General features: G+C 42.0%; 1 protein-coding gene across 8 annotated transcripts in view; it reads left to right on the top strand.

Annotated features, from left to right (window-relative positions):
- The window catches only part of Sh3d19 (SH3 domain containing 19), a 171,526-nt gene that overhangs the window by 130,468 nt on the left and 20,595 nt on the right, over nucleotides 1-20,463 (top strand). For 6 of the 8 annotated variants that reach the window (XM_048813509.1, XM_048813513.1, XM_048813508.1 and 3 more), the window contains 5 exons: nucleotides 76-214; nucleotides 347-509; nucleotides 1,454-2,437; nucleotides 14,548-14,655; nucleotides 19,590-19,702. In XM_048813509.1, the coding sequence (XP_048669466.1) occupies nucleotides 76-214; nucleotides 347-509; nucleotides 1,454-2,437; nucleotides 14,548-14,655; nucleotides 19,590-19,702 (1,507 nt within the window). The remainder of the gene's footprint in view (nucleotides 1-75; nucleotides 215-346; nucleotides 510-1,453; nucleotides 2,438-14,547; nucleotides 14,656-19,589; nucleotides 19,703-20,463) is intronic. The other 2 variants (XM_048813510.1, XM_048813511.1) reach the window with 2 other exon arrangements.

Genomic DNA, 20,463 nt, shown 5'->3' with positions numbered 1-20,463 from the left:
CTTTGAACATTTACAAATAAACAACAATAGCTTATTACCAGCCTGCAGAATCTCACTGAGACTTCTTTCCTGCAGGCGCCCAGAGATCACCATTGTGGCAGCTGAGCCTCTGAGGCCAGCCTCCTGGTTTCCAGGAGCCCCACCTCCAGGACTGGGATTTCCTCCAACTCCTGCCCCCGGCCCGTGGAGGCCAAATGAGCTGGTTTCTGCTGAGGTAAATAAACATCCCACTGCCTCTTTACATTTTATTTTTAAAATGAAATTCAAAGATTAAAAATGTTGCCACTGTCACAACACCTTGGCTGTCACCCAGAGATATCTAAAATTTTCCTTCTTTGTTTTGTAGCTCCCGCCTTCTTATGAACAAGTCATAAAAGAAATCAACCAAGTTCAAGTTAACACTACAAATAATAATAATGCTGCTGCCACTCCAAGGCACACTATCACTTCTGCAACTCAGACTGACTTTTCAGAAGACATAGACAACAATCTGCCTCAAAGTAATGCAAGTAATTTGTCTTCTCTAATTCTGACCTAGTTCCAGGGGAGTAATCAGTAGGCTTCCAGCCTTTAAAATAATCTGCAATTTGTGCATAATTCATTGAGCTCTGCTTCTCAGTGATTGTTCACTGGGTGCTTTCTCTATTTGGGTATGCAGTGATTACTATAATAGATCATTCTTAAGAGCTGCAGCCCTAATTTCTTGGGCTCACACAAGTTCATGTCACGAAAACATCATCTGGGTGACTCATGTGTACATGAGTACTGGGTGTACATTACCGTGGATGTCCTCTACTTATTCCTTTGAGAAGGATTTTATATTTAGCAACTTAAACTTGATAGGGTGCTAAGGGTGATTTTTCTGTCAGGTTTTTACGAAGTATTTTATTAGGGTGACAGAGTAAGTTGCTTTGGAAAAGAAAAGCATTGAAGATGCTGGAATTTTGACAACCAGAGAGAAATGGTTCGTAGATACGTCTAAAAAGAATCAGGAATTTGCCAGGCAAAGTGATGGGATCCCAGTGGATCCCAGGAGGATCTTAAGTTCAAAGCCAGCCTTGGCAACTTAGTGAGGCCCTGAACAACTCAGCAAGACCCTGTCTCTGAATAAAATACAAAAAAGGGCGCAGGGGATGTGACTCAGTGGTTAATTGTCTCTGGGTTCAATCCCTGGCACCAAAAAAAAAAAAAAAAAGAATCAGGAATTTCATGGTGTTTTAAAATATGATATAATGAGCATTTTTATATGAACAAATATAAGTTGAAGAACCCTCCTGCAGGAAGCTAAATATAAACATCCATCTATCTCCCCATTGATTTTGCAGTCACTTTTGCTCATGAAGGAAACCAAATTCTCTTGATAGTCCATAAGTATATTTTCAAAATCTGTGTGTCCCTTGTCATTTTGTTCTTTTAAATTATAACACTTGCCACTTTGTTTTGGTCTTGTCAGCACTGCCGGAGCCTCTCAAGCCTCTTCAGCCTTCTCCAGCAGCCTCACCCGGCAATGTCCCCACCAGTGTGGCTCCTTTAATAGTCTTTGATGTTTCTGAAGAAGCAAGTTGTCCAGAAAACCCCAGTGCTCCAAGATGTCCAGTGCCAAAACCAAGATCGAAAAGCAACCTCAGACCAGTAGCTAAAACTGCCCAGAAAATCAGCCCAGCGGTCCCAGAAGAGGAGCCATCCCCAGGCTGGCCCCAGTGTCTGTTGGACAATACCAGCGACTTAGAAAGTCTGCCAAGGATGGACACGATGAACGCAGAGCAAAGCCAAAATAGCATTGTTTCAAGGATCAAAGCATTTGAGGGTCAGACAAACGCAGAAACCCCAGGACTGCCCAAGAAACCAGAGATCATCCCCCGCACACTGCCCCCAAAGCCTGCTGTTTCCTCAGGGAAACCTTCTGTGGCTCCCAAACCAGCGGCTAACAGAGCTTCTGGAGAATGGGACGCTTGGGCTGAAAACAGACTCAAGGTGACCTCCAGGGAAGGGCTCACCCCGTTCTCTTCACCTCCAGAACCAGGCAGTGTGCCAGTAACCAAACCCGAATTGCCAAAGAAACCAACTCCTGGCCTTACCCGAAGTGCTAACCACGAGATTCCGGGAGGAGGGCCCATGGCCGACAGCCCTGATGCTGGGAAGAAAGTCCCCACTCCTGCCCCTCGGCCCTTGCCCACGAAGAAATCGGTTTCCTCAGAAAACCCCAGCTGCCCTTCGGCTCCAACGAAATCAGCCCCTGTTCCTCCCCGGCTCTCAGTGGCATCACAAGCCAAAGCATTCAGGTCACTGGGAGAAGGGCCCGCGGCCAACCCCCCAGTTCCAGCTCTGCAAAGCAAGTCCCTGGGGGACATTGACCTCATCAGCTTTGATGATGATGTTTTGCCCACCTCCCCTGGGAGCCCGGCTGAAGAATCCCTCAGTTCAGAGCTGCTTCTAGGTGAGTAAAACTCAGAAGTCTGGGGGAACCTAGACTCATGGTGGGGGGCACCTTCAGTATCACTTGCTTCAGTATCACATTGTTTTGTAGCAATATGGAAGTTAGTGCTTGAGGTGTGCAAATGATTGTGTAGAGATGGGAATGAACAGAGAAATTAAAAAACCTGGGGCTGGGGCCGTAGCTCGGTGGCAGAGCGCTTGCCTAGCATGTGTGAGACACTGGGTTCCATCCTTAGCACCCCATAAAAATAAATATCATAAAAGCAACTCTGTTCATCTACAACTATAAAAAAAGTTAAAAGAAACTTGGAGTGAGGTGGAGGTTGGAGGCAGAGAAGGAAGGGAAGAGGGAGACACGGCATCGATTATCACTCTGGACCAGAAGGAAGCACCCAGGGGTTAAGGATCAACCAGGCTGTGGGGCTGGCTTGCCTTGCTCTGGCAGGTGGAGAATTCAGGCTTCACATTAAAAGGGTCCAGGATGTTGGAAAGTTGGAGAACATTGCACAAGGTGGGTTGCAGCAGGAGCTTCTCATAGACAGGAGATCACGCAGTGCCCCAGAGGGGCCCAGCTGGGAGAGCCAGGAGAGGAGCCAACCAGGTGGGGGTGGCAGGAGCAAGGAGCAAGGAAGACCCGGCACATGTTGCAAAGATCTTTTTTTTCTGCAGTCTGCCCAGAACATCCTCCTTTGGGAATGAAAATTTGTGTAAATAAAATACAACAGTTCTAAGTTTGCTGCCAAGATTGGGACAATTAAATTTCCCACGAGGCAGAGAGTGTTTTTTTCGTGCACACTGTTCAGGGGGTAGGTGCAATGGTAAAGCTTATCTTTGATTTGTCAAACTAAGCTGATCTGCTTGTCATTGACAATTTTTTTTACTACTTTTACTACTGTTTACGTATCTGGGTAGAATTGGTGAACATAATGTAATAGTATTTTCAAAAATTAAGCTGTCATCTTATAAATGTTTAACCAGCTTTGGGCTGGAGTTGTGGCCCAGTGATAGAGCACTCACCTAGCATGAGCAAGGCACTGGGTTTGATCCTCAGCACCACATAAAAATAAGTGAATAAGGGGCTGGGGATGTGGCTCAAGTGGTAGTGCGCTCGCCTGGCATGCGTGCGGCCCGGGTTCGATCCTCAGCACCACATACAAAACAAAGATGTTGTATCCGCCGATAACTAAAAAATAAATATAAAAAAATAAATAAATAAATAAATAAATAAAAATAAGTGAATAAAATAAAGGTATTGTGTCCTAACTACAACTAAAAAAATACACACATATATATATATATATATTATATAGATATTTAACCAACTTTAAAATTATACAAACTCTATGATTTCAAAACTAAACTCTGGAGAGCACAGAGTAGTTAATGATAGTAAGCACATATTTATTAAATATTTATCATGCACAGAACATTGTAACTGGCTATGACTTATAAGCTGAAAAGACATACCTTTTGTCCACAAAGGATAGAAAGAAAAACATTAGAATATATTGAGCTTCTGCAATGTTCTTAACACTCTGCCGCATACTCAGACATATTTTATTTAATGCCTAACAACTCAGAAACTATTTAATTTCATACAATATCCCTGTGTGAGAAATCATTTCCTTTGTCAGTTTGCAGACAAAGGAAACAAGGCTGAGAGAGATCAATGGATACTTGCTTAATGCCATAAAGCTAACAATTTTCCAAGCCAAGATTCAAACTTAGTCTTTTTATACTAAGTCTTGTTTATTTTTTAGGATATTGTGTTTATTGTCCAACATCTTCATGATTCCTTAAGCCAGGCCACATTTTTAAAACTTTTTGCCAGGCACAGTGGTGCACACCTGTAATTCCAGCGGCTCAGGAGGCTGAGGCAGGAGGATTGCGAGTTCAAAACCAGCCTCAGCGACTTAGCAAGGCCCTAAGCAACCCAGTGAGACCCTCTCTGTAAATAAAAATGTTAAAAAGGGCTGGGGATGTGGCTAGGTGGTTAAGTGCCCCTGGGTTCAATCCCTAGAACAAAAAAAAAAATCTTTTGAAGTCTTTGTTAATATCGTTTTCTTCCTTAAATCTTTCTGGTGTTCACAAGCCTCAGAGACAGGTGGCAATGGATAAACCCAACAGCAGGAAGTTATTAAGGCACGGAAACAGTACAAAAGAAAGAACACCCTTTTTAGAGTCTGTTAGATGCTATGGGAATGCCAGCTTGGTTACTAACTGCTGAGAATTTATCCTATATCATCAAGCAAATAATTATAGTCATATTTGAATAGGAAGATCAACGGTATGTTCAACATGAATACAGCCTCATACCCAGCCTTTTGTTTCTTGATTTCTGCCGCTTCGTTACACAGCATTTAATTATTAGGGCAGTCTTTTAGCAAAATGTGTAATTTACTTGTCCCACCTTTAACCACGGCTGTCGACTATGAAGTTAGACTAAACTGGACACTCATCTTCTATCTGACCTCCTCCTCCTGTGTTGGGCACCTCGCTTTGGGACCAACACACATCCAGCCTTCCCCTGAGAAACCTTGAGATGCTTCTGGAGGCTTCTCACTGTGTCACACACTGGCTCGGTTTGGATTTGGCGTCTACCAGGCTCGGCCATGATTGCCACGTGACCTTTGGCGGTTATTTAACCCCGCAGTACCTCAGTTTCCTCATTTAGAAGACTGGATACTGATGCTCCTCGTGGAGTGTCTTGCAAGAATCAAGTGTGGTTTTGCAGGAGAGCCCCATCACAGGGTCTGAAACATGGCAAGTGGGCATCGGGTGGTGTTTATTGCTGTTACTTCTCTGCCTTCCTGTCTGTCCAATCCGTTACCCTCACCTGCTGGTTTTGCCTTCTGAATGGCTCCCAAGTCTGTCTCTCAGTTTCTCTCTCTCCTCATTTTGTCTGCGTGCACAGGGCGGGCAAGTGCTCTGAGCATGAGCTACATCCCAGGCCTTTCTCTTTTTAATTTTTCTAAAATTTTGAGGTAGGGTTTCTCCAAGTTGCCCAGGCTGCCGCGGCCTCCTGAATGGAGTGAACTCAACCTGTTACCCTCTGTACTCTGGCCACCGAGGGGTTTTTCGAGAGAGCTCACTGGCTCTCGTGCTTTCCTGCCTGCTCTCCTCCAAGGACTTTTCCAGTCTCCAGGCTGGGATTGATAGGGGGCTTTGTGGCTTGTTGATGGTATTTCAGTAGCATCCTCATTTCAAAAAAAGGTTGATGATCTCTTTGTGAAACCTGGCCTGATCGTCCAGGCATCTGCCAGGCCCAGGAGAGGAACACAGGTGCAAGGAGACTCACAAATACATCTTTCTTTCTCTTTGTCTTCCCTCAAAAATAAAGAAAATCTAATAAAATAGTGTTCCCAAAAATGAAGTTGCCATATTAATCTCAGGAAATAGAGATCAGAAAATACTGAAGCTATGAAAACGTTGTAAAGATTAGAAAAATTATTAAAGGAAAACTCATAAAACAGGCAATTTAATATTGGATTCATTTCTTGGATAGAATGCCTTCCAGGTTAATGTCATGGAGCTCAGAAGTATTAGCAATTCCACTTCACACCTTTACAAATCACACCCAGTTGCTTAAAAAAAAAAAAAAAAGAATGCTTCTGCTGTCAGCCCCATTGCGCAGACCAGAATAATAGTTTAGCAGCCAATTTCTGCTATTAACAGAACTCAAGGGAAAGAAATGACAGAAAATCCAGCCGCGGTGAAACTAATTACGACGTCGGCAAGCACATTATTAGAGACAGGTAATGGGTGGAAAACTACTTTATCATCAGTGTTTTTCTCAACCTGGTAATGAAGAACATGCAGAGAGAGATAGGTGTAAAGGGGCCTGCTTGTTTGGTAGCAGATGCAGAATAATTGATGTTGGTGTGAGGGACTGAAAGGAGGACAGAAAACATGGCAAATAAAGGTAGAGAAACTGCCCCTGGCCTCCTTAGATTTGGTAGGAGAGTCTTCTTTTAATGCTCTGTGTCATTTCTGTAGAAGCAAGGGTGTTCGAATGTAAAATTTTGGCAGCAAGCGTCTTTACCCCTATTGAGGTCACAGATCTTTAAGAATCTGATGTAGCCTATAAATCTTTCATTTTTCCATTATTTCACATGTGGACAATTTGAGGTCCAACTTCCAGTGTTTCGAGGGCCATCTTGGGCTCCAGATTAAGTGTTTCAACCACACAATATTGGAAATAAGCTTTAGTGGACTGCTTTAATAAATTATGGTGTATCCATATAATATTGTGTGATAATTAAAAAGCAGGCAGACCTACTATCTCCTAATGTGGGCCAAACTCCAAGTTGTCATTAGGTGAAAAATACAAGGAACAAAATAGTGTCCTGGTATTTTAGCTACAATTTACAATGATTCCATGTAAATTGCAGTCCATGGGCACATGTTAATCTTTAAAAAATAGTTTATCATCTTTTTAAAGGTCATGTGCAAGCATGGCACTGTGGTGCATACCTATAATTGCAGCAGGTTGGAAGGCTGAGGCAGGAGGGTTAGAAGGGTTACTATCTCAAAATTAAAAAAAAAAAATTAAAAAAGAAAGGCTGGGGATTTGACTCAGTGGTAGAGCACTTGCCTGGCATGTGCAAGGTCCTGGGTTCAATCCCCAGTATTGAGAAGAAAAAACAAAGTCATGTACAGTGTGTTTGGAAGGGTGTATTAGAAGCTGATATGACAGAGGTCTTTTAGGGGGGGAATTAGGTAAGCAGGAGAGGATGGGGGCCTGGTGTTCCCTGAAAAACTTTGATTCCATGTAAATTGCAGCCCATGCACACATGTTAATCTTTAAAAAATAGTTTATCATCTTTTTTTAAATGGCTGAACATAAATGTAATTAGGCAGAGAGAAGCTATGAAAGTTACTTTTTATCTTCTTTGCTACAGAAAAAGAACTGCTTCCCCGACTGATCTTTAATATGATTAGAAATTACAAAAATAATAAAATTGTGGAGTTGTGGGTAGCTCAGTGGTAGACATGCTTGCCTAGCATGGGTGAGGTCCTGGGTTCCATCCCCAGCTCTGTACCCTTCCCCCAAAAAAGTGAATTTTCTGAAGAATCAAGGTTACATGAACTAAATATGTCTAAATTAGATAAATTGGAAACACTTATCTGGTATTATCTCCTTTTAAATAGAATGCAGAAAAAGGAGGGTGTATGTGTGTGTGTGTGTGTACTGGGTATTAAACCCAGAGTATTTTACATGCACTCTACCACTGAAATATGCCCCCAGACCCCCCAAAAGTTCTTATTTTCCTAATTACTTCATGGAAAAAATGATGGCCATTATTGCCTTGAAAAGGCAAATAAGAGAATAGGAAATTTTTTTCTCTTTAAGTAATTTTTGTTGTTGTTGCATAGGTGTTATTTGAGCTTAATCTTATAACTTTTTTCCTTGTGATTGGAAAAGAATTTGGGGAAAAAAAAATTCAGTTATAAAGCCAAAATGTATTTGTTGTAACAAACAGTCCAGAGATTTTTGTTACAAAACAATTTTTTTTCTCTCTCCAGTCCAGTGTGAGCAAAGCATACAGCCATCTGTCTGGACACACCACACCAACAAACATTTCACGTTCATAGACTTTTTTCCTACTTTTTACTAAAAATTTCATCACAGCACACCTATTACTTAGCAGGCCACTCTCTGCTTGCCGCAGTGGGCTGAAAGTCTATCATAATTCAGTGTTTTCTCTGTTGGCAAATGTTCAAGTTGTTTCCTCTTTTTTTTTGGTGGGGGGAGGGCAGGTACTGGGATTGAACCCAGGGGTGCTTAACCACTGAGCCACATCCCCAGCCCTTTTTAAATATATTTTATTTAGAGACAAGGTCTCCCTAAGTTGCTTAGGGCCTCACTAAGTTGCTGAGGCTGGCATTGAACTCATGATCTTCCTGCCTCAGCCTCCTGAGCTGCTGGGTTTACAGGTGTGCACCACCATGCCCGGCTCCTTCTTCTTCCTTTTTTTTTTTTTTTATATTTATTTTTTAGTTTTACGTGGACACAATATCTTTATTTTATTTTTATGTGGTGCTAAGAATCAAACCCAATGCCTCACGAATGCTAAGCGAGCGCACTACCACTTGAGCCACATCCCCAGCCCTCCTTCATTTTTTTTTTTTTTTTTTAAAGAGAGAATTTTTATTTATTTATTTTTTTAAGCTTTCGGCGGACACAACATCTTTGTTTGTATGTGGTGCTGAGGATCGAACCCAGGCCTCACGCATGCCAGGCGAGCACGCTACCGCTTAAGCCACATCCCCAGCCCCCTCCTTCATTTTTAATTTGGGGTTTTTCTTGGTTTTTGTTTTTGGCACTGCCAAAAAAAAAAAAAAAAAAAAAAGATGTGTTGTAATAAGTACGTTTTTACTCCTACTAGTGCTTTTTATTTCCGAAGAGTGAATTTCCAAAATAAGCACATTTTAAATTGTGAACAGCAAGAATCTTTTGCTGAGTTCCAAACAGGTTGATCATAACCCATACATAGAGGTTGAAATTCTGTCAGGCTTGTGGCCTGGTAAAACTGCTTTCCAATTCTCCTGTGGAAGTTTCATCGGACTTATTTACCACGCCAACATGTTGCCCGATATGTACGACAAATTAGGTCCCATCTTAAGTTCCACTTCCAAGGCCATAGTAACAGGCGCCTGAGTTTTGTTGAATGCAATAGTTGTTTCTATGACCATTGGAGTCTTTGAAGCGCAGCTGCATTTTAGGACAATACTTTTCCGAATACAAAAGTCACTTGCTGTTAAGGGGTTAGGAACTTTAATCAGTTTAACAAATACCTGTGGTCCAGGTTCCTACCTGGCTCTGCCTGCAGTTCCCAGACACAAAGTGCTGTCTGTGCTTTGAATGTGGCCCACTTATCATTTCTATGAGAAAGAAAACAAAACACCCCTCTCATGTAAAGATTCAGAAAGGGAGCTTCAGGGGCTGGCGATGTAGCTCAGTGGTTCAGGACCTGGGTTCAGCCCCCAGCGCTGCACACAAGAGTTATCGCCAGACTGCAGAGAGCTGCCCACCACCATCAAGATGGGAAACTCCTGCTCCTTGCTGAAGTGAGGCTGTTTGTCCTCCCCTGTGATCTGAACTCCATGAACAGATCCAGTGGATCACAGCCAGGACAACATGCAGACAGAGAGGCGACACGGAGCCCAGAGCTCTCTGAGCACAGCTGGGGCACATCGTCCAGCAGCCCACTCAGGCCAGACACCCTGCAGAGGTGGAGACCAAGGCTTCCTGGCCCTGCTGGGTGGAGAAAGGAATATTTTTTAGCAGAGACATGTATCGTAGAGCGCACATGATCTGAGGGCCAGTTATGGAAAAGCAGCTGATGATGTTAAAAATGAAAGACCCAAAGAGAGGGTAGGCATCGAGGACACTTTGAATATCTTGTATATAATGCTATTTCAATTTAAAACAGAAAATGACTGGAGCCCATCACAGGACAGCTGAGTTCCGCCCCCATGGTGTGCAGGGTTCAGGGCAGGGTTCCCCAAGGCCAGCCCTACATCAGGAAGCACCTTTTGGGTGCCCCTTTGCCCAGCTCCTCAGGAGCGTGCATTGGCCTTTTCTCTCCTCTCTCTGCCCCCCTCGTCCGTGCCCTCACTCCTGGAATCCAAGACTGTGTAGGTGGCACTGGCCTGGAATTTAATTTAAATTATGAAAAAATTTAAGTCATTCCATGCTCAAGATTTTCTTCCCTCTCCACGCCCACCCAAAAACCATACTAATGACCAACATCCCAAGCAACTGTTAAAGCACAAATGCCACTTAAAAGGTAGAACTACACGAACAGACATCAGCCTTAATCCTTTTCTTGAACTTTTGATCCCCCCCCCACACACACACACACACAGAAAACAGAGCCCGGAGAGAACTGAAAGAATGGGATGTAATGACCAAGTGCTTTGGTGGGAGTGGGGAGAGCTTGAGGGCAGGGGCAAGGGCAAGTCCCTTCCAGGGTCAGAGGTAGCTGGTGGCTCCATGAAGACAGTGGGTTCCAATAGGCCAAAGAAGCAGAGTAGGGACGTGGCACTGGGATGAACAGAAAGGAAGGATGCAGAAGGAAAGATGTTATGTTTCTCTCTTTCAATAAAATGTATGCCAAGATTGAATGGATTCTTCACACTCTTTCATTTTAGCTAATTGTACTTACAATAGATGACCCATTCAGAGCATTCAGATTTGGTAATATATGCAACAATGGGCTGTAATATAAATGAACCAGCTCCTTTTTATCCATTGGCACTGCTGTGTCCTAAGGGCCAAGTGTATATTCTTCAAGTTGGAGGAACTGTTAGAATAGCTTGAACTTTTGGGAAAAAGGGATAAACAATATCATTAATGGAGCCCTTCCCTCCTGTTAGTTAGCTTTCTGTAACTGTGACAGAAAACCTGAGAAAATCAACTTACAAGATTTATTTTGGCTCATGGTTTCAGAGGTTCCAGTGTGTGGTCAGCTGGCTCCATGGTTTCTGGGCCTGTGGTGAGGCAGAGCATCATGGCGGGAGTACATGGTAGAGCAGAGCTGCTCACCTCATGGCCGCCAGGAAGGAGAGAGGGAGGGAGGGAGGGAGGGAGAGACACTGGGAGCAGTATATACCCTTCAGGGGCACACCCACAGTGACCCACCTCTTCCAACTAGGCCCCAGATCCCAAAGATTCCACCACGCCCAATAGTGCCAGACTGAAGGCCAAGCCTCTGGCATAAGGCTTTTGGAGGCTATGTAAAATCCAAACCTTAACTTGTTTCTCTTCTGTCCACACCTGAGGTCCTTCCACTTGCTCTACGTTTTCCTTTTTCAATAGTGCTTCTCACCTTCCTGTGTGCCCCACAAATTGTTAACCTATTATATTTACTGTTAGTTGTCTCTATCTCCACCTCCCTACTCCAACAGAAGCTCCATGATGACATAGTCTTTCCTTTGTTCTCCAGTACATCCCCAGCTCTTGAATAGTGTTCAATATGTTGCAGGCACCCAGTCACACTACATGAACAATCGTGCAAAAGCAAACTGCAAAGAAATTGATATAAAATGGTCCTACATTTGTTTTTCAAAATATCTGCATAATAATAGAGATAATATAGAAAAATCTCTGGACAGACATACCAAATTTTAGACATGACTATTACTACAGAGATGAGGTTGCGAGTGTTTTTCTATGATACATATTATTGCTTCATATTTTTTTACAACATTACTTTGAAGTAAAAAAATAATATGATCACAAAATAAAAAATTAAGTCAAGGAATTTGGCTAAACCTCAAAGCAAGAGCTTTGTTTCTTGGGGGACGTAGGTTTCAGTGGGAGAAAATTGTACTATAATAGAATCTTTTATTTTTAGTTTGATGATGTTCTTTTGCTATCTTAAATTGCCTGCCTGCCTGCCTGCCTCTGCCTACCTTTCTTTCATTTAGTGGTGCTGGGAGTCGAACCCAGGGGCTCACAAATGCTAGGCGGTGCTTTGCCACTGAATTATACCCCCAACCCTTAAACTGGTTTTCTGAACTTAGAATTCACCTCATTTGTGAGCCGATGGGTTTTCATCAAGGGGTCAGCTAATATTTTTTTCATAGTAGCCTAATAATAATCATCTTAGCTAACACGTAATCTGGAGACCTAACCTAAGTGGAAGATTAAACATAAAATAGGCTTGTACTTTATCATCCTAACTCCCTACCTACCACTGATACTAAGACCAAATAAGCAAACATGTGAGTGTTGGGTGCAGTGTAATCCCAGCATCCAGGGAGGCTTAGGCAGGAGGATCTCAAGTTCAAGGCCAGCCTCAGCAACTTTGGGAGGTCTTAAACAAGTTAGCAAGACCCTGTCTCAAAATGAAAAATAATAATTGTGGGGATGTGGCTCAGTGGTTAAAAGCCCTTAGGTTCAGTACATAGTACCCGCCACCCCCACCAAAAAAAGTCAAGCAAGTGGCCAGCAAACGATGCTATTTGTAGGGTGCATAATGGTGTGATTGCCTGAGAGCCAGGTGGAAGGGAAAGGGAAGTGTCATATTGCTGAAAGGGCTTATTCTTAGATCACCTCTTTGTGTGTCCTGCAGCAAAAGGCTTATGAGCTGCGGGGCATCACAGGTAGAACCTGAGTGCTGCTCGCCACAGGAGCGTGGAGTGCTGGTAGAGGGGGCACCTCCCTGTAGACCAGATCCACAGAGCAGTGCCAAGTTACAGCACGCACAGTTCTGTCTCTGGTGTAATAAGGGCCGTCAGCCTCCTAAGGCCTGACATCTGTAAGAGCATTCACTATAGAGCATTGTATTAGGGTTCTCTAGAGGAAAAGAATCAACACGAAGTGTAATTATAAAAAAAAAAAAAAAAGGGACTTATTAGGTTGGCTCATGCAACCAGAAGCTGGATGGTCCACAATGGCCATCTGCAGTCTGGAGAGCCAGAAGAACCAGTAGCCACACAGTCCTAGAGGCTGGAGCCCCAGAACAAGAGGAATCAACAGTGCTACGGTGGTCTGAGGCTGAAGGCTTCTGGGGAATCACTGGCAGAGTCCACTTTGAAAGAGTGAAGAAGCAAGAGTCCGATATCCTCAGAGGATCACAGCAGCAGTCAAGAGCCCCTTCAAGAAGAATCAAGCTTGCATCTTGCATCTGCTTCCTTGTTCTTCCAACTTTTATTCCATCCAAGCCATCATCCTATTGATTGGTGCTGCCCATGCTTAGGGAGAGTCTCCACTTTAGTTGGCTATCCCACATGCCAGTCATTCCAAGACACACCTCATTGACACACCCAAATTACTTTTTTTTTAGTTGTAGATGGGCACATATCTTTATGTGTTTATTTTTATGTGGTGCGGAGGATCAAACCCAGGGCCTCACACGTGTGAGGCAGGTGCTGTACCATTGAGCTACAGCCCCAACCCCTCCCATAATACTCTTAATCCTTGGCATCCCTTAATCCAATTAAGTTGACAATTCAAATCGACAATTATAAGCATCTTATTTTACTTTTGCTCATCTATTTATTTTTACATTTCCAATCTTTAAAAAAAAAAAATTACAGTCATTTCCCCAAACCACTGAAAAGAATATTTACATTAAGGAAAAAGTCCAGGGCTGGGCTTGTAGCTCAGTGGCAGAGCACTTACCTAGCACATGCGAGGCACTGGGTTCAATCCTATATATAAAAAAACAAATAAAAAATAAAAGTTAAATTCTTTTTTTTTTTTTTTGAGAGAGAGAATTTTAATATCTATTTTTTAGTTTTTGGGGGACACAACATCTTTGTTTTTGTATGTGGTGCTGAGGATCGAACCCGGGCCACACACATGCCAGACGAGCGCGCTACTGCTTGAGCCACATCCCCAACCCAGGTTAAATTCTTAAAAGAGAAAAGAAAATCAAAAAGTCCATTTCCTTCTGTTAAGAAAAAAAGTTTTATAGTTATGTTTTTGTTTTAAATACTTTCCCTAGGTACATACTATCCATTTAAAATAAATCAGTAAAGATGGTAAAATGCTGTCACATATCCTTGCCCCAAAATTAAATACTTGAAAGGAGATGTCTTTATTTTATTTCTGGAATAAAACATTTTTTGTGTTCTGTCACTGGAGTGTAGAACTTACTGAACAGTAGTTCAAGTCCAAGGCTGCCCCTTTCCCACGCTGGGCAGGGTGCTGGAGGAGGAAGGCCTTAGTGGTACTTTGGGTAACTATGTCAGTTTATGCACAGCGAGGTAGGAGAGAAGAACTCTTCCTTCCTGGGGGATCCGGGAGGGTTTATGGTTTGGAAAGATGGTCTCATTTCAGTTGCCCCTCATTTTCAGGCAGACACTTATGAAATGAAATGATTACACTCCCCTGAAAGCTCGCTTTACATAATTCAGGATTGTCCTGGACCTCTCTCATCACAGAGGAAGAAAAGCCCTATGAATTATTTACAGAGCACTAAATTATTTCCTTTTATGAGCTCCAACTTTGTTTTTGTCTCTGTAAACTGAGATTTTGTTTATCCATGAATAGTTTTCCCTGGGGCATGAAAAATATGACTCGTAAATTATGAATGAGGTTTTTTGTTTGAGTTCGTGTTAACTAAAACATGCAAAATAAACTATGTTTTCCATTAGATCCCTTTCAGCTCCCCACAAAAACTGAACCAACAAAAGAAAGAGCAATTCAACCAGCAGCCGCCAGGAAGCCCACTGTAATTCGAATTCCAGCCAAACCAGGAAAATGTAAGCACTTCTCCGCCTTCATATTTATTTGCATTTCCAAGAGCCTGGGAGAATATATATGCTAATTTATCCATGTCTGCTTTTGAAATTATTGGTAACTTGCTATTTATTATTCATAGTCATGGACATTCAAAAGCAAGGTGTTTTCTCTCAATTCTTTGCAGAATTAGCACAGTAAATTTGAATTTCATTTTTACGTAAGGTTGTGTTTACACAGAGAGAATGCATGGAGAATGTAAGTCTCAGAACAATTGTAGTATCCCATGTTGGTGCCTCTGGTAAAGGTTGAGGGGAAAGTAATTGAAACTAATAGCAAATGAAGTTGTATGATTTCATCAGGGGTGTATTTTTCCAATCAGCATCGTTTAAATATGGCTATGTGTGAATTGTGTGAAAAGCTGTATACAAAAGCTTTAAAAGCATATAACAATGGATGAAAATTCCTTCTTTCTTCTTATGATGGCTCTATTGCAAGGAATAGTACTTTTAAATTACTCCATGCATTTTTAGTTGATTTTTTCATTTGATTTTTAAGTAGTGCAATAGATGAAATTCTGTATGAGCTTTAACAAGTACTTCAAAAAGAAATATGAGGAGGGGAGGGGAGGGGGCATGGGGGCAGGAAAGATGGTGGGATGAGATGAACATCATTACCTTAGGTACATGGATGACTGCACATGTGTTACGACTACATTGTGTATAACCAGATGAATGAAAAGTTGTGCTCCATTTGTGTACAATGAATTTAAATGCATTCTTCTGTCATGTATAACTAATTAGAACAAATTTTTAAAAAGAGGGCTGGGGATGTGGCTCAAGCGGTAGCGCACTCGCCTGGCATGCGCGTGGCACTGGGTTCGATCCTCAGCACCACATAAAAATAAAATAAAGATGATGTGTCTTCCAAAAACTAAAAATAAATATTTTTAAAAAATTTTTAAAGAAAAAGAAAGAAAGAAAAGAAAAAGTGGCGCACGCCTATAATCCCTGCAGCTCAGGAAGCTGAGGCAGGCAGATCCCAGTCCAAAGCCAGGCTCAGCAACTTAGTGAGACCCTGTCTCTAAGTAAAATATAAAAAAAGGCTGTGGGTGTGGCTCAGTGGTTAAGTGTCCCTGGGTTCAATAGTCAGTACCTTAAAAAAAAAAAAAAAGTGACATTTAGGGCTGGGGATGTAGCTCAGTAGTAGTGTGCTTGCCTACTAGGCACAAGCCCCTGGGTTTGATCCCCAGCACTGCAAAAATAAAAAAAAATAAAAATAAAGAGAGAGCGAAATTTGACATTTATTGTAATGGAAAAGCCAAAAGGCCAAAACTGTTCATTTTAGGCCCCAGAGATTTTTTAAGTATGGGTAGAATTGCGTGTGTGTGTGTATGTGTGTATGTGCGCCCAGGTCTTCAACCTGTTCCAGCCCAGTACTGTCTTGCTGCCATGCCCTTTATTTTAGGGGTTGGTTTTTTCTATGAAGCACTACCAAGAAGAATTATTGGTTTTGTCTCTTGATGGTTTTGCCATTAACTGATGGCTCTCAGTCCAGTAGCTAGAAGATTGAACTGAGTTGCTGTGAACAATGAGGAGGAGAAAAAGTCAAGGATCTCAAATTCTGGTGGTTTCTCACTTCTTATATTGTAGTGTGAGTTAAAGAACAGGTGGTATATTTCTTTTGACAGTGTCTTAGAGCTCAGAAATCAGTAAATGATAGCTCATCAGGCTGTTTGCCTGTTTGCTGTTACCTTATTAAATGCACTCTGGATTTTAACAGGCACAGTGAAATATAATGATAGTAAATATTTCCAGAAGCCCACGTGGGTCTTAAGCAATACAACTTTTATCCTTAAATTTATTCTCCTGTTGTGTTGTGTCCTTTAAGATGCCAGGTTTGACATTTTGATAGGAAGACTCACAGGACATAACATAGTCATGTTCGTGGCTATGATTTATTACAGCAAAAGTGTATGAGGCAGAATCAGGGCCCGGGGATGTAGCTCAGTGGTGAGCTCTTGCCCAGATTGTGCAAAGCCCTGGGTTCTGTCCCTGGTACAGGGGAGGAGAAGGGGAAAGTATGAGGCAAAATCAGCAAAGGGAAAGGTAAATGGTGTGAGACCTGGAGGAACCCTGGCACATACATCCGAGTCTTTTGTTAGTGACGTCACACAGGATAAGTTAACCCTCCCGACAAGGAGTTGTGACAACACATGTGAAGTGTTGTGAACCAGAGATGTTCATCAGAGGGTCATGAGTGGAGGCTGGTTCCATAGGCACCCCTAGAAATCTTGACATGTACTGAAATTTCAGATTCCTAGAAGGAAAGCAGGTGTTCCACATGAAACATATTCTTGTATTTTCTCAGTTCTGGGAATCATGGGAACTGTCCCAAAGTCCAAGTTCCCAGACACCAATTAAGGGCTATAGTGACCTTTTCTGCACACCTCTCAACTGGCTATACCAGGGCAGAAACTTTAATCTCCCCATGGAACTCCAGGAACTGTGAGAAAGTTGAACGCCGTGTGCTAAATGTGAGGAGCTGACATGCCAAGATGGTGGGTATTTTTTTGTAGGAGGTACCAAGGATTGAACTCAGTCAGAGGCACTTGACCACTGAGCCACATTCTCCAGTCCTATTTTGTGTTTTATTCAAACACAGGGTCTCACTGAGTTGCTGAGCACTTCGCTTTAGCTGAGGCTGGCTTTGAACGAACTCACGATCCTCCTGCCTCAGCCTCCCAAGCCACCGGGATTATAGACACACGCCACTGTGCCCTGCTCCAAGATGGTTTCTAAGGAGTTGCTTCTGGCAGGTGTGGTGGTAATCCTAGCTGCCGAGGAGGCTAAGGCAAGTTTGAGGCCATCCTTGGCAACTTAGCAAGGCCCTGTCTTAAAATTAAAAAAAAAAAAAAAAGACTGCAGATGTAGCTTGGTGATAGATCACCCTGGGTTCAGTCTTTAGTACTGAAAAATGAACAAATGAATGATACATACATCTAACAGAAACCAGGCAATGTGTATATGCTGCAGAGAAAAAAGAACAAGACTTTGGGTATCTGAAGAATTTAGAGTGGACCGGGGAAGAAAGGAACACTGTGATTCAGAAGTCCTTGATATTCTCTGAACCCATCAGCTCTTCTCCTTGGGACCTGTTATTCTAACCAGGACATTCTTTTCCCAGATATCTGCATGGCTCCCTCCCTCCCCATTCTTTCAGATCTCCGCTCAGCGGCCACTCTTTTCTTAGTGATACCTTTGGCTGGCTGCATGCAATGTCAAAGCAGAATTCTCCTTTCACAGCCCAGGTACACCCTGGGGTGGCCCTTCCTGCCTAGAAACTCCCTCTTTACTGCTTCCCTATTTCGACTTTGTACTTTTAAATATTTCTAACAACAGTGTCATATGCTAAATGTGATTCATTGTCCTTTTGAATAGGGAAAGTACAGCAAGGGGAATGTCTTCAAAATGGTGACTGCCTTCAGGGCTGGGGACCGCCTAGTGGCAGAATGCTGCCTAGCCTATGCAGTGTCCTCCAGCCTGGGGGGGAAATAGCTGGTGACTAAGTTGGATGTGTCTGCGTGGGTCTTAATTCCCAGGGCGGCTCTGCCTCTCACCGAGAACACTTGCCTGTCTCTAAATCATTGTTTTCCTAGCAGCTGGCCTGGGTATTTTCTTCCCTTGGAGAATGTTTTCCTGTCTGTGGATGAAACAGGAACCTGACAAATCATCCTCTTGTTATAGGTTTTTCGTGTGAAATGGCAGTAGAAAGTGTTCATTTGAAAAAAAAAAAAAAATAGGAAATTCCCATATCCTTTCAGGGTCCCAACCCAATACTGTAAAAAGTGGCCTTGGCCTCCTTTGGTGTGTTATGGTCATCCCCTCCTCAGGCAGTTTTGCACGCAGATTTTAATTAGCTGTCACTCATTATATCTGGTTGTCTTTGCTTTCTTTTAAAATAAGTTGGGAGCACACTGTTACTGAGATAAGGATGTGGTTTGGAATGTAAAGGTATTGTTTTTAATTGAGGCTAACTATGCTCATTAATCTAGAGCTAAAAAATTAGAAAACATTTATTTACTTGTGGATGGGAGTGGGTTAGGTACACCTCCTGTTAAAGATCATGTCTTATTAGAACGAGTCAGGCTTTAAGGTTCAAGAGCCAAAACCAAAACAAAACACTGACATTAAGACCTTGGATAGCTCATGTATTTTCTTTCTTCATCAGTAAATTAGATAGTCTATTCATCTAGCACCACACTGTCTACTAGATCTTTCTGCAGAGATGGAAATGTTCTGTATCTGTACGGTAGCCCTTCACCACCGGTGACTGTTGAGTCCTTGAACAGAGTGGGCCAGGGACAGGGTTGCTTCCTGTGGAGGCTGAGGCAGGAGGATTGCAAGTTTGAAGCCAACCTGGGAAACTTAGCAAGACCCTATCTGAAAACAGAAATAGGGCTGGGGATGTAGCTCAGTGATACAGTGCTTGCCTAGCATGTACACACCCTAAGTTTCAAGCCCAGGACCATAAAAAAGGGAAGGGAGGGAGGGAGGGAAGCCACCATCTTTTTTGACTAATGCAACTGAAGAATGAAATTTTCATTTTATTTCATTTACATTAAATTCCTACATGTGGCAACTAGCTAGTAGACTAGATAAATCTAGCACATAGAAGTTGGCTGAAGAAATATATTCAAATAAAGTTGCCTTGAGTTAATGCCAGGAACATAGACGTTTCTCCACAAATGCTAGCTGCTGTTGTAATTATTTAGTATTATTTTCACTCTCTCTAAAATATATAATAAAAGTAACTGGTGTTGACCAACACATCGATTTCTGTCCGTCCTGTGTGTGGCTCTTTTGTGTTAGCCATTTTTCTAAGGAATCAAGCTGCAATCATTTCATTCTTTGGAATGCCAGACTAGGCATTACTGATGAATTACTGTTTTTTCCAGGTTTACATGAGGATCCGCAAAGCCCACCTCCACTCCCAGCTGAAAAACCTATTGGAAACACGTACAGCACAGTACCTGGAAAACCCAGTAATGCTGACAGATCTAGAAACTTGGTGAGTGGCTGTCGATTGTGTTGTGTAGAGTATGTTATATTGAAGACAGAGCTGTGCACCAATGTTAAATATTCAGCTAGTGTCTAGATGATTTTACTACTCGTCATATTGAAAAAAATACTTTTATTAGAAACCAGTTGCCAAATCCCATGCGATGTTCAATATTTTAGAAGTCCCTACAGAGGGATTAGGCTAATTCGTTATACTTCACTATAAAATAACCTATATTGTACCAATGTAATGACATTGCCTTTTAAATGATGCTAATAATGAGGAAGTTATTTAAAATCTGGGAAAACCTTTAATATTTGTGGAAGTGGATTTAGCCAGATTGTCAGCTTTTATTTAAAATACCCAACTGGTGGCATAATTTTAAGATAATTACCCAAAGACTTTTTTAATGTGAAATTAAAGAGAAAAATGTTTTTTAAATTAGTGCTTTACTGTACATATGTTAAGATGATGTATATATATTTTTATTATAACCTCAATGATTCCTCATATTTTTACGAATTTTTATGCGATAGATGATCTTTAAGACTTGTTTCAAAAGAAATCAATTCTAAACTCTTTGAACCACATTTTCAGTTCAAATTTTATAATAGGTTTACACTATGCCTATCATGCAGGCAAACCCATCTAATCATCTAGAAAGAGACATTTCTTTGAAGGAGAGATTAAATTAGTCAATACCAAGTTAAAGGAGATTTTCTGTAGAATGAATTAAAATTCAGTGGTCATTTGTACTTTCAGAATGTTGG

Source organism: Marmota marmota, unplaced genomic scaffold, assembly GCF_001458135.2.
Source record: "Marmota marmota marmota unplaced genomic scaffold, marMar, whole genome shotgun sequence".
NCBI lineage: Eukaryota > Metazoa > Chordata > Mammalia > Rodentia > Sciuridae > Marmota > Marmota marmota.
This window is presented reverse-complemented; position numbering and strand designations above follow the sequence as displayed.